This window comes from Odocoileus virginianus, chromosome 10 (genome assembly GCF_023699985.2).
Source record: "Odocoileus virginianus isolate 20LAN1187 ecotype Illinois chromosome 10, Ovbor_1.2, whole genome shotgun sequence".
Taxonomy (NCBI): Eukaryota; Metazoa; Chordata; class Mammalia; order Artiodactyla; family Cervidae; genus Odocoileus; species Odocoileus virginianus.
Window position 1 is genome coordinate 36632155 of NC_069683.1, and position 14530 is coordinate 36646684.

General features: G+C 47.7%; 1 protein-coding gene across 6 annotated transcripts in view; it reads left to right on the forward strand.

Annotated features, from left to right (window-relative positions):
• The window catches only part of TEAD1 (TEA domain transcription factor 1), a 265236-nt gene that overhangs the window by 193674 nt on the left and 57032 nt on the right, over positions 1 to 14530 (forward strand). For 5 of the 6 annotated variants that reach the window (XM_070473393.1, XM_070473394.1, XM_070473395.1 and 2 more), the window contains 4 exons: positions 9646 to 9780; positions 10882 to 10928; positions 11796 to 11857; positions 12897 to 13021. In XM_070473393.1, the coding sequence (XP_070329494.1) occupies positions 9646 to 9780; positions 10882 to 10928; positions 11796 to 11857; positions 12897 to 13021 (369 nt within the window). Of the gene's footprint in view, positions 1 to 7293; positions 8867 to 9645; positions 9781 to 10881; positions 10929 to 11795; positions 11858 to 12896; positions 13022 to 14530 lie in introns of those variants that run through there. The other variant, XM_070473396.1, reaches the window with a different exon arrangement.

Genomic DNA, 14530 nt, shown 5'->3' on the forward strand with positions numbered 1-14530 from the left:
GTCTCCAGCTAGCGGACTCTGCAGTAGATATTTAACAGAGTGGTGCAAAGTTCGAGCAGTGAAAGAATGATTAATTCTGAGTGTGGGAGAATTAGAGAAAGCCCCACGGAGGAGGTGCCCTTAGAACTGTGCTTGGAGGAAAGCAGAGACTTCCCACAGAGAAGGGGGGGCTGGGGAACCATGAAGAACAGCATCTCGCTGGAGGCGAGGAATGAGACGGGAGGACTGAGGTTCATGTGAGGAGCCTGGGGAGCATGCAGGGGTCATTCACAGTCAGGCCGTGGAAAAGATCCCTCCAGCCATTTTCGGAGGACAGCGGGGAGGGAGGCAGAGCTGACCGCACGGAGGCTAATTCAGGGGCTGCTGGAAGAGGGAGGGAGGTGTGGGCCTGGACCAGGAGCGGACCAAAGCACCCCAGGGACCCTGCTCTTAGCGCTAACCCGTCCTTATTGTCATCACTGGCTGCTGTGTCCTCTTTCTCACTCATTGTTTCTAAACAGCAAATTATCCATTCCAGTCCAGTATGGAAAGTGTACATGGAAACTTTTCAATAGCAGCATTTAAAACTTAGGTTATTAAAGGCTGGGTTCTCTTAAAGGAATGGCCATTAACTGAGAGTGTCCATCAAAATTAGCTATGACATTTTTGTTGCTGAGCAGCAACTAGTTAATAAGTATAGAGAATGACATATTAAACATTCATGTTTACACAATCCAGAAATGATTATTTTCATTACATTTCCTTTTAAGTTTTATTTTTTTTAGCTGAAGGAAATCAAGGGCAAAACATTATTCTTACTTTCCCTGATTTCCTCTGCCCACTCTCCTTCCTTAATTAGTCTCAGTCTACCCCCATCGCCCATCAGTCTCTTTTCTTGCCACTTAACTGTTTTCCTGAGAAAGTCATATCCAGTGAAAACTGTATCATCTTCTTTTGACTTTATCCCGTTGTCTACTGTGAACTTGTCCTAAAGCCGTTGGCACCAACGTGAAACTGTTCATGCACAGTTTCTCCTGGCCTGAGCCAGGACAGACTTGACCAACAATTCAGGATGGCCTTGGACGCAGACTGCAACCATGAGAGAGAGATGCAAGAGGCAAGAAAAACTAGGGGATAGTTGAAGAGTTCAAGGAGTGATGTGAGGAGGGCAAGAACCAGGAAAGACTGGGGCGGTAGGGGGAAGGGGTGAAGAGGTCGGCAGAGTGCTGATGAGATTCAGAAGCCCTGAGACAGACGGGAAATGCAGGGCATTTGTAGCCAGAGTGTCAGGATATGGGACATGAAATATGTATTTACAGTTTGGGGTTTTATTTTGTTTTTAATTTTCTTGACCAAAACGTCTAAACTACAAGTCAGATAACTACTGACTACTGTGATAACTACTGCTCTAGAAGACACTGAGTTCTCTTAGTGATGAGAAGACCACACGTTTGACCCCTATCCAGACACAAACCTTTTGACCCATCAGTCTTCTGATGCTTGGTTCTAGTTATAAAGCAGAAGATACAAAAAGTACAGTGAAGTTACTCAGCTGTGTCCGACTCTTTGTGATTCCATGGACTGTAGCCTACTGAGCTCCTCTGTCTGTGGAATTTTCCAGGCAAGAGTACTGGAGTGGGTTGCCATTCCCTTCTCCAGGGATCTTCCCAACTCAGGGATTGAACCTGGGTCTCCTGCATTGCAGGCAGACGCTTTTACTGTCTGTGCTACCAGGGAAGCCTCAAAGTACAAGATGGACCCATGCAATTCCAGCGTGCAGATGGCTTGTAGGTTTGGAACACGCATCAAGCAATACCAAGGACACCGACTGAGAGGTCGCTCTTGGACCTTGTGTCACCAGCTGCGTCTACAGCAGCGTCACCCTCGCTGGCTTCATATATTGTCTGCCATCTCCTCCCCTCCCCCATGATTTATCCCCTCATTGGAATCTGTATTTGAGCAGTGAGAGGTAGCAGCCTGTCTGAAAGACAGTGTGGTGTTTTCTGAGGACCAGCCTGCAGTTGTAGAAAGGATTCTCTACTTTGAATTATTTCACTCACCATTATTTCATCAAAAGGTCTTTAACTGTTTGGGTTTTTTTTTTTTCTTTTTTTTTAAGCTCCAGGGATTTATCATCCCAGCATGTAGAAAGACTGAAGGAAAGAAAAAAAGGAGAAAGAAAGATTGTAGAAATACTCTCCATGCACTAAGCAGTCTTTTCTTTCCTACTCAGAGTTCCTATTAGAGTTTCCTGCTCTGAGTCTCTGTATGTTTGTTTGTCCTGAGAGCTTGTCCAGTCCCTGCCCAGAGGCCTCTTTCCATGATAACAGCAAAGAGGCAGCCCTTGATTTGCTGGCGTCAGAGGCTTGTGTGAGCAGCAGCCCGGCTCACAGGCCACCACCACACTGAGGACCGCCTTTGTCTTACCCTGAAGGTGGACCAAGCTGCTTCTGTCTGGGTGTGTTTTGGTGAATGCACGACTCTGGACAGTCCTCAGAGGAAAGGGAAGTCTTCGTTCTGTCCTGACCTCAGCAGGAATACATCTTAGGCAGGAGACATGTTCGTGTCAAGCTCTGGATTGTATTGAAGAAAAGCCTGCACTTGCTGACATTGCATCATCCCAGTAGAGCAGAAAAAGGCCTGAGCTCCTCTGATTGTGTCCGGTCGCTGGTGACTAATTTATGAGCTCCATGTGTTCCCCGGGGCCATTTTCTTCATTCTCACCCTGGTGGCCTTTGTCATTTGATTTCTGAGCCGGCGTTCTTTCCAATCTGCCGTTCCTTCCAATAAGCAGAGAGCTTAAAGTTCAAATTGTTGATTTAATCCTCTTGATAAGTTCAAGAACTTTGCTAGGGCTCTGCTGCAGCCGCATGGCTGAATCCTAGCCGAGTCACCACTGATACCATCCAGGAATGGTCCTGCCCGCAGGGAAGACACACTTCCCTCCATCCCGTGGCGTTACCTGTGGCCCTCTGAGCCGCTTCGCTCCTTTGAGCGTTGGCTGTCAGCAGAACACACAGCAAAAGAAGCCTGAAACTACCGTATCCTTTGTCTCAGCGCCAGCACCAAGACGCTTAGTCTTGTCGCGGGATTTGGGAAATGATACACCGTCTTTCCTGGCATCTCCCAGTCTTCAAGGAGTTCTGCACTCATGACATGTACCCTCTCTCCTCAACATGATTTTCACTACCTTGTTTTTCATTTGCCTGGGTTAAAACCAAGATTGGAGACAGTTAATTTCTTGTGCTTAGAGGCAATGGAGTTAGAACCTCTCATCAACCATGTGATAATGCAAAACTTACAGTGTAAACGGAGGGAGTGAATACATTTACCTCTTTATTCTATGTCAGCTGAGCTAGGTCAGCTTTTCTCTTTAAGGGCAGCAGAAACAGCCTCGTTCTACTTTTTTTCCCCTTCCTAGAGAAATTCCATTGTTAACTGGCCTCTGAAATAGACAGTGCCCTAGAATCACATTGAGCACAGAGATGATGTGCTCCGGACCCGGGCTTCTCAGCATTTCGGGTCTCGAGCGGACTTGAGCCTGGCTGGTGGGCCACATGGGCCCCGAAGATGTCAAGTCCACAGAGTGGCAGGTGCACGCACACAGTGGCGCTGTGTGCTGAGTGCCTGATGCGGTTCTCAGGGAGCTCCTGAAGATGGCTGCTGTTGTCCGCACCTTGCGTACAAGGATGCCGAGGCTTGCCATGGTGTCCGAGGGGCTCGCCCGAGGTCTGAATTTGACTCCAGGGCTGTCTGTTGCCACAGCCGAGCTCTTCGCATGAGGTCATGTTGCCTCCTTACGGAGTCCTTGCTGGTCAAGGATGAGGGCTCGTTGCCCTGGCTTGAGTTGCTCTGCGTTGTCTCCCTCAACCGAGCCCTATTTTCATTGTGTCTGTTTGTTTGAATTAAACAGAGAAGATGAGTGGTGGGAGCTGGTACATTCTGGCTTTTCAAGGGAGATTTGCCTCCCACTTCTTACTGTCACCTCCCAGGGAAATGGGCTAAAGGTCAGAAAGGTGCCTTCTCCCCAAAACATGGACCTGGCATTAGCTGACTTAAATCCCAGGCTTCCTGGTAGAGAGGCCCGAGGCACACCTACAAATCACCTGGACCCTCATCTGCAATCCTTTATGATGCTAAGCCACACAGCACAATGAAAAGCAGCACTATTGACAATTACAGAATACTAAATATAGCCCAGTACATTTAAAAATGGACAATGGTAAAAGCCTTGAAAAATTTTTTCTTTGATGTGAATGGAGTCTTTGGCATTTGGAAATACAATAAGATGAATTAATTGCTACTCATTACATGGCAAGTCAGGAGAAGTGTGAATGTGCCTTGTCTCCTCAGCGTTAGCTGTTGCCCGACCGGAATAGGCCCTTTTGTACTTACTCCTGCTTTCTCTAATAATAAGCAAATTAGAGATCATGGCTAGAAAAATTCAAGTGCCCTCCATCCTTTCTCCAAAACCATCATAGACTCTTGTGATGTTTATCTGCTCAGGAGCAACTGCTGATAATTGCAGAGGTCATGTGAATCCACATAGTGTAAGATTAGAAACAACATCTGCAAAATTACTTCTTAGGAAAGTATTCTATTTTGTCTTCTTCTGAAAAAGTGATTTTCTTTTTTTTTTTTTGAAAAAGTGATTTTCAAGCAAATTGCTATCTTTCTTCTCATGTACTGTATTTTTATACTGCTGAGAGAAGTATATTTGGAGAAAAACATTTAATAGCTCTCAGAAGTTTTTGAATCCAAGGTCTTTTTTCTTTTTAATCGTGCATGTTTTTTCCTGATATATTGGTGGACTTTCATATGAATACATTAGATTCGAGTCCTTAATTCTGAAATGGTGGCTACTGGATAAGCAGGAGTGTGTTCATTCAGACTTCATATACAGTCCCTGTAATATTGTACATGCAAGCAGGTGCCGTTTTATGTTATCTTTAAAATTAGTTTATAGCTAATGCCTAAAAATTATGAGATCATTGATTCCCCAGAAAAATCCAAAGCTGAGAAAACAGAGGGGAGACAGGGGTCCCCAACTTTCCAGAGACTGGTTCATAAAATATCCTTGAGTTTGCAGAGCACGCCAGTCCAGCCATGTGTATCTGCGGTAGGTTGCCTTCCCATCATGGTTATTACATGAAGACATTTTCCAAACATTGTGTACATTTCAACCGTAGGAAGGAGGCAGTCAGCTGAACCCAGAGCTGTAGTAGTGGCAGCCTTGCTCTGCTTCAAGAAATATGAAAATCTGTTTACTTAGTAACAATAACAGTTTGAAAGGCTTCAGGCTGAGGCGTGTTTGGCGGCCGCTGCCTGCTGGATCCCCTGTGGTGGAGGTAGGGAGGCTGCTGACAGCGCGGAGCGCCAGGAGTCGGGCAGGCAGAGAGTCAAGTGGGGACTGAGACGAGCACCGCGCCTGGGAGCCATTCTTGTGCCTTCGCTCTCAGGTCACATAGGCCGTTTGTTCTTAGCACTCCATCAACAGACTGAGACCCGTGTTTCCTGTTCCATAAATAATTCCCACATTTCAGGTTGTGGGCTCGAGTTAGGGTTTGCTTGGATAAGGGAGATCTGCCTTTTCTTTCCCCACTTCTGCTTTTTGTGGCCTCCTTCTTTACAGTCTTAGGAACAGAGGGGCTTAAAATCAGCAAAAAGGAGTCATTGTGAAGTTGTCCAAGCTTTTTCCTAGGGCATATTTTTTTTTCATGCATGCTTATATGTACACATGCATGCACTCTGTATTTCCTGTAATCTAAGACATCATAGATTATAACTCAGTATTGACTTACTCACGGTTTTTCAAGATAAAACAATGTGTTCATCCCTTGTAAATCCCATCACATCTCAGAAATGTTAGTGTGAAAACATCTTAGAATAAAATTAATGCGGTATGCAAATGTCACATATATCTTTGACTTTACTTAAGCTACTGTTGTTTGGTTAGATTAGCAACCCCACCCTCTTTATTCTGGGGTAAGTGGTGATGATAGAGTGCAGTGTTTAAAAGTCTGAGATATTAGACCAGAATGACGCAGGGAAGTCATTTACTCAGGTCTGACACTGAGAGTTATAATTTCTCCAAAGCCAGGCATGTATCTCTAGGCTGAAAATGACAGTTTAGAGATCCTTCTATTGAAACCTCCCAGCTCAGTGTCCTCTGCTCCCATTTCAGGATAAGTAGATCTACAGCCAGGCTCTCCGTTCTGATTTCCAGATATCCCTGGTGGTGCTTATTATCTGCACGGTTGCTTTAGATTTTAAACAAAAAATTCTAATCTTCTTAATTTTCCAATGTATATCAAAGATAGAGGGGAGATGTTATAAAATGAAATGAGTACTGAGAATGTCAGCACTACAAAAAGTAGGAAATCACTGGTATAGACATTTTAGTCCATTTGTGGAAAATTGCCTATTCTCAAAGAGGTAGGTCAAGTGGAGAAAGAACCTCTACTTGAGATAAAATTTCCTCTCTGCACTTGGCTTTCTCTCTACAGTACAGGCGGCTGAGAGCTGCCTAAATTTTAACATCCTGCTGTCTTTTCACTAGTGGTTTTCTGGCTATATGTATTAGAACATATTTGCTTATAATAGAAGTCAGGCTCATAGCTAGAAATACTTCTAGAACCAGAAGACCTTTAGAAAATAAAGTGCAACTCTTTCCTTCATAGATGAGGAAAATTAGAGTGTTAAGTGATTTGCACAAGGTAATACAACCCATTAATGTCAGGTGGAGGGCAGGTTTGAGACCAGGTCTCCAGACTCCCTAGCAGGTATGCCTTTTCCTGACAGAGAGTAGGTTGGTGTGCTCAAAGCAATAGATTTGCTCTCCTGCTTTTGAAATTCTGTTTTCATTTGGGTACCTGGTGGAATGCTGGGTAATAAGAGAGTCAAACCTGACTTTATTTAATGAAAGACTGTATCCTGAAACGTTCTGAAGCTTTGTGACCTAAACAGTAAAGGTGGTGACTTTTCCCATTTCCCCATTGACTGATTTCCCTGTTAAAAAAGTATCAAACTTTTATGAACATTTTGAAGAACTTTTCCATCAGCCTAGCATAGGGAAACATCTCAGGCAACTCTAACAGTGTAAGAGTGGGTTATGAAGATGTAGAGACTTATCCACCTTTGGACCTGGACTTGATGGTTCCTGGTCACTCCACCCAAGTGTGCACAAACACACTCTGTGTTTGGGTGAGCAGAACTGCCCCTGTCATCAGCATTTCATAAACAGAACTCTCAGGTTTGAACGTGCCCCCCCCTCCCCCCACCACCACCAATGGCGTAGTTTTGGAATAGAGCCAAGCCCACAGCTCTTTATAGTTATTCCACAGGGTTGGCATCAGCCAGGCAGACAAGAAACCTGGGCTGCTGTTTTCTCGGCTACCCCTACCTGGGCCCTGGAGAGATTGTAAGGCTTGTGGCTTATTGGAAAAGGCGCCTGGGGTTATACCTGGGCCTTTCCTTCAGTTTTAGAAATCACCCTAAGAGTATTGATAACCCCTCATTGGGGGTTAAATGACTTGGGGGCTGGAGTCCAAAGTAACCATCCAAAGAGAAACCCAGAAGCTTGTATTGATGTCAGGGTGCTCTTGACAAAGAAGGAAGTAAGTGTGACCAAGCCAGATTTCCTATTTATTATGCCTGGGTACCCTCTGAGAGGCTGCAGGCAGGTGGAACTGCAGGACCAGCTGTGGATAGGCTGATGAGCCTGAGGTCTGCTGTGTCGGGCTAGTTTGGCTGTAGGGCATTTACACACACATAGTCAGTTTATCATAGAATTCCACTGACTTCAAAATTTGTCTCTTTTCCCCCTGGCATCTCATTGTCTGAAATGTTTCAGGCCTTAAGAAAAAAAGTTGCCAGAGGAATCTAGCCTTAGGTTAGAAACTTCAGCAGATGAGCAAATGGAGCTTCAGTTTGAAGAAATGCCATCTGACCGGAGGCAGCAAGGGCATCACTTCAGTCCCTGGGGCCCATAGTCCTGCAGGCACCCAGGACCCTCATGGCGTCGTTCAGCTGCCGCAGTGCCCTGACCATGGGATTCCCGAATAGCCGTTAGATAAGGCTCATTTTTCAGTTGAGCACCAGAGAAATGTATAAAGTATAAAACTTCATGCAAGTGTTAGGCCTTTTTTCTAAGGGTTAATATACTCCTTTGAACATTCACATGGCGTTCCTGGTAAGTTATGGGGCAAAGTGGTGTCTATGCCTTGGGACCACCTGATTGATCTCCCTGGAACCCTCTAGTTCTTGTCCTTGTAGGCTTTGATTTTTCTCCCTCCTCTTCTTGGCCTTCCTTTGGCACCTCAGCATGTTTACTCATCACCTTTGGGTAAATCTGTCAACACTGAAGCCACCTCTCAGCTGGTACCCAGTTAGCCTGAATCTCCCCTTGACCTTCACTCTCTGTCTGAACTCTGAATGGCAGCTGTGGCGAGTGCTCTTTCTCCTTTGATGTCACCATTTTGCTCCTGCTTTGATGGGGTCTGGGCCCAGTGTGTAGGGTGTATAGACCTCCTGCAAGCATCCAGGAGCCTCAACAGGTTCATTGAGTGTGAAACCCTGCCCCCACCGTCAGGGCGTGTCACACACTGGGGGCCTGACCATTTTTCCATCTGTCCTGGGGAAGCCTCAGAATCAACTCAGAGGAGCCTGGGAGTTGGGGTTGTTGGTAATTGTCCTTCTAGATAGTTCCCCGGGTCACGCATTTCTCCTAAAATGTCGGGGGGAGGGGAAAACCCCACACTCCTACACATTTTATTGTACCATGTGTTTGCATACGTGTATATTTTTTAACTAAGAAGAAAAATAACCCAGCCTTTGTCCGCAATCCTTTTAACAAATTGTTTATTGTTGTATCCAGGTAACAAGCATGGTAAGTATTTTCACCAAATTGAGTATTCTGTACTTGAGCTGTGCTTGGCAGACTTTTTGGCGAGCTGTGTGTTACCAGCCTTGGCTTTCCTAGAAAAGACCCTTTTAGGAAAAGGAGAAACCACGCCCTGGTAGAACCCCCTGCGTCCTTGGCTACAGAAAGAGCCCGCCTCGCCTTGGACCCTGGCGGGGATACCTGAGAAAGCATGCCCCCCGCCAGCATGCTGCTTGGCCCCATCCCGGCCCCGCCGCCCCGCTGCTTCGAGCCCCCACCAGGTGTCTGCCAGGGCTCCCCGGCCGCACACAGACGGGCCTCCCGGCACTGTGGATGCTCCCACCCCAGATCCACAGCCATGCCTCTTCTCTCGCCCTCCTCCCATCTGCTTCAAAGCAGGGCCGTTTGTTTTCTCTGTTTTTTTTTTTCCCCTTGTTTCTTTGAGTCTGTTAAGTAATTGGAGACATCTCCTTTTGGAAGCTGGAAAAATAAATACATTGTCCACTCTCCTCAGAGGCTTCCCGTCCTGTTGGAAAATGAATTTAAAAAAAATTTCTTTTTTTTTTTAAAAACTTGCTACTGGGTGTTCTCAGTAAACGTTGAGAGTTGCAGTAGGTTGAGGCCGTTTGAGCCTTCTGGCTGTGTTTATTTATCCATGCATGTTTGCTTTTCCAGCCTCTTTTGTGGCTCTGTATTTTAGTCCCCGTGCTCGTGGCTGTGCCTGTCTAAGCTGCCCGGGAGCCATGCGTTGTGTATTAAGTCCGTGTGTCACTGTCCCCTTCAAGGATCAGACTGCAAAGGATAAGGCCCTGCAGCACATGGCCGCCATGTCGTCAGCCCAGATCGTCTCGGCCACTGCCATTCACAACAAGCTGGGGCTGCCTGGGATCCCACGCCCCACCTTCCCAGGGGCGCCGGGGGTGAGTCATGAGCTGGATCCGGTAGTGAGGGCCCCTGAGCACATGGAGCCAGCCTGGCCGAGCGTGAAACCATCTACTCGGCACTTCGTGTGTGTGACACACAGATGTGACATTACACCTGCGTCAGGTGTAAGAGAGGGGAGGGGCCACCTTGTGGTGCCCTGATGCTGGGTGCAAGATGGTGAGAAAAGCAGGGGGCTAGGGAGAGGGGGAGAGGGAGAGGGAGGGAGTGGGGGGCTCTTAGTCCCTAACATGGACTCCATGTTAGATACCTAACATGGAGTTAGGTATCACTTTACAGCCGTTCCGGGTTGTGATCTGCCTCTCCATTTCTATCATTTTATTCCTGGCCCCTAGTTTCTGTTGCTATGTCCTTGGGGTCACTTTATGGCAACTAGCCTCTAAAGAGACAGAAGTATTCTATACTACTATTTTCATTTTGCACCTGCCAAAGGCTGAGAAGCTTAATGCTGTGGTCTCATTTAATCCTCACAGTAATCTTAAAGGCCTCTTACTGTTACTGCCTTTTTACAGATGAGAAAACTGAAGTTAATTAGTAACAAAACAAGAGTTTGGGTAACTTGATCATAATCACATGGAGAGCCATGTCGGGACTCAAACCCAAGGCTGTCCGAATCCGTCTACACCTACTGCCTCTCCGGGAGGCTGTCGGCAGGCACCAGGGCCTAGGAAAGCCCACAGCAAAGGAGGTGTCTGCACTGCTGCTTGGAGCTCCTGGTTCTGAGCTGTGGAGGCAGAATGTCACGTAGGAAGCGTTGCAGAATGGAGGGAGGAAAGCAAGGGTGGGTGGGCACATAGATGAAGAAGTCAGATGAAGTATTTGTGATATTCTGTCTGTAGTGCACCCAGATTCCTATTGGGTGTCAAATGAACTCTTGAAGAGCTGGTCCCTGCCCTCAGGGAGGTTAACATCTTCTGCAGGACAGCAACCTGCGGTATCTGCATTTAGGGTATGTCACTTTGCAGCTGGCAGATGATCTGCACCCCCTGTGTTTAGCAGGGATTGGAGTGCGTAGACATCCTGAACAGTGCTTTGAGGTGAACTCCTAACCCTGAAGCTCTTTGCATTTTGCCTTCCAGTTCTGGCCAGGAATGATACAAACAGGGCAGCCTGGATCTTCACAAGAGTAAGTCTGAGGAGGGGCCGGCACTGACAACTCCAGGGGCTGGTCACAGCCCACCCCAGGGGCCTTGGAGGGGGGAAGGGAGGTTTAACCTGAGATCACCGACATCACCACCCACTGTTATCTCCTGAGGCCAGTAGCAGGAAAAAGATGCTCAGATTTGGGAGACATGTAAAGACCTCACTCCCACCTTCAGTATTAGTGGTCCTGCAGCTGGCAACAGGAGGAGGGTCTCCATCCTCTCATGGCTTTGAGGGGGCAGAGCCTGGGGTCCTCCTGAGAGAGGACAGTGGAGGTGATCCTATAGTCCATTTTCTTCTGGCTTTCCCTGTAGTGGGGGAAGCTAATAGAAAATCTGACAGATGCTTTAAGAGCATGGGAGGTGAGCTCAGTAAGCCAGAAGGTGAGGACAGATTGGGGATAAAAGCAGAAGGAAACCTCCTCCTGTATATTCTCAAAGGAAATGGAGCTATTTGGTCTAGAGAAGGAGAGCCTGGAACATGTCCCAAACCTTGCCTGCCCATGATGACTGCTGACCTCAGTCTCTGCAGGGACCAGAAGCAAGGTTCAGAGGTAGATGCCACAGTGCATGCAAGGCAGGATGACATCTGCCCAAGCCGTGCTGTGGAACTGGCCTGAGGCTTGGAGATTTGGTCATCAGCACCCAGCCAGCCCCTCTTATTTGCACAGCACAGCTGGGGCTCCATCTTGGTAGAGCCCTGCCTGGCCTATGCTACCACCTGCAGATAGGGAAGCTCACAGTGAGGAGGACCCCAGGTGGGTCCCTAGCCCTGGGAGGCCACGGCCAGACCTAGGAAGTAGCTGCTGCTACAGTCATGGTTTCTGACTCTCTCTGTCCTCTGTCTCCAGCGTCAAGCCCTTCGTGCAGCAGGCCTACCCCATCCAGCCAGCAGTCACGGCCCCCATTCCAGGTGAGTCTTTGGGGGAACCCTCTCACTTTGTTCTCCAGCCACACACCCTCCCTCCCTTGCAGGGCCATGGACACCCCTTTCTTGCCACCACCCTCCTTAAAGCAGGGTCAGCCCAGAGCTCAGGAGGGTCACTGGGGTGTCCCCTCCCAGGTCCTGCTTTGCCTCAGTCATCTCTAGAGAGCTCTTCTGATGGGCTTTAAAAAAAAAAAACAGGAAGCATGATCACTTTCACTCAGGGCCCTGGGTCATCCTTGAAAGGAGAAGTTGCTCTGATTCCTTCCTCCTCATAAACAGGCCACATTGGGCAATCTCAGTCTTGCGGGCAGACGGTTTTATTTGCTGTTTCTTAGAGAAGTGTATTTCAGTTCTGAGTACCCTTTCTTTAAAGGAGTGCTTACATGGAAGCCCAGCTAGAAAACATGCATCTGGCCAACTTGCCTGCCTCCCAACACACACACACACATGCACATGCATGCACGCATGTGCGCGCACGCACACACACACACACACACACACACACACACACACACTCTTCATTATAAGCTCCCAGACTGAAATGCATTCACACATTGCCCTCTGCTCCAGCACCATGGAGCATCCCAGGAGAACATTCCACAGTGCTGGTGACTACAGTTTTACTTAGGAAAGGAGATGGAAGAGCCCAGGGAGTGCCCACATCCCTGTCTCACAGGAGCACTTTGACAGCATCCACTTCTACCCTTCATCTTTCTTGCCGTGGTCCCCAGCGAGGTCCCTTTGCCCTGGGTTAGGTGTCCTTACCCCCAGCTCTTAACCTGGGCTGGCACCGGCTTTAGGAAGAACCACCTGCATTGTGCTTCTCCGACTGGCCATGCCTCTGGGCTCCTCTGCCAGAACCCACCACCACTGACTTAGCTCCATCCCTGGACTCTGGGGAACGGACCTGTTAGCTTTGCTCCTGGGTGGTCCATTTTGTAGGCCCCTGCCGCGGGGGTGGCCTGAGGCCTGATGATGGGAGGCGAGGAGCTGGGTTTAAGGAAACGATCGATCGGTATTTCAGGGTTTGAACCTGCATCAGCCCCAGCTCCCTCGGTCCCGGCCTGGCAGGGCCGCTCCATTGGCACAACCAAACTTCGCCTGGTGGAATTCTCAGCTTTCCTTGAACAGCAGCGAGACCCAGACTCGGTGAGTGTGCTCAAAGTTGGGTGCCTTGACCCCGGGCATTGCTCCTTTTTCCCTGCCTTTGGGTCTGACAGATCAGATACCCTGCACGAAAGCAGACCTGGGTAAGGAGGGCCGAGCAGCCCTCCAGTGAAGTAGAAATTTTCTGTTGACAAATATGTAAAACTTTAGAGCTAAATGGTTATGGATGCTCTGGACTGCAAACTCTAGGAATTACTAGAGCAGAAGAGTAAGACCTTAACAGACTCTTGCATTTAAAGACCCTGACACTGGGAAAGAATGAGGACAGGAGAAGGGGACAGAGGATGAGATAGTTGGATGGCATCACCAATTCAATAGACATGAGTTTGAGCAAACTCAGGGAGATAGTGAAGGACAGAGAAGCCTGGTGTGCTGCAGTCCACGGGGTCACAAAGAGTTGGATACAACTGAGTGACTGAACAACAACATTTTTTGAGCCCTGACCTGTGGCTGGTATTGTGCAAGGTGATTAATAGATATGATCACATTTTACTCTTAAACAACCCCATAAGGGTAGGTGCTGTCTAATACATGGGAAAACAGAGAGGTTAAGTAATTTCTCCATAGTCACACAGTTAGTATCTGATGGATTAGAGATTCAAATTCATGTCTGTAAAACTCAAGCCTATTTAGCCATTATTCATACTTCTTTTCAAAGCTATGTTTTCTCAAGATAGCAAATTCTTAGCTTCTGAAGGAGAAGTAACAGGGTAGTACTTTAGCAGTCTGACATAGAATGCGATGCATCTTAATACCATAAATATGTGTTAAGTCAGCATCTGGGCCCTATTTGTCATTTTTCTTCCTTCCCATCTCCCCACCCCATCTAGTGCCCGTCCTCCTACTGTCCTCAGCTGGGCCCACCATTTCCCCTACATATGTGAGCTTCCCTTCTTTCCACCCTGCAAGCCCAAGACCCTTTCTTCACTCCCACTCCTTGGCTGTGAGTACGAGCATTGCATCTGTGTGTGGGTGAGCCCAAGGCAAAAATGGAAGGAATCATGAGTTTGTCTTTGGGATCCTTACCAACTCCTTTCCATATTCTCTACCTCACCCCACCCGGCTGATCTTGGCGGCTACCAAAAGTACACAGGGGCCACGCTGTCTGTCTGTCTGCTGCCTTGCTGCCGTTCTGTTACCAGGAGAAAGCATCACGAGTGAGTTCATCATCTGTTGTAAATAACTTGGTGTGAACAACAGGAGGTGACCTCTCCCCGAAGTGTTTGTGCTTTGGCTCAGTGGAAAGCCTCTGAGGGTAGGACAGGAAGAGCCACGAGTTAAGAGGGGTTTCCACCAGCCATCACCAGAGTGGGCACTCAGGAACCCACGTTTCTGCCTATGAATTGTGAATGCTGGTAGAAAAATAAAGTCTGCTCCAAAATTAGGATAAAATGAAGAAAGAGAGGTAGTCATTGGACCCATCGAGGCAGGCAAAAGAAAAGGAGAGTATTGACAATAGGGAAGAGAAGGCCAGCCGGCTGGGTCACTCTT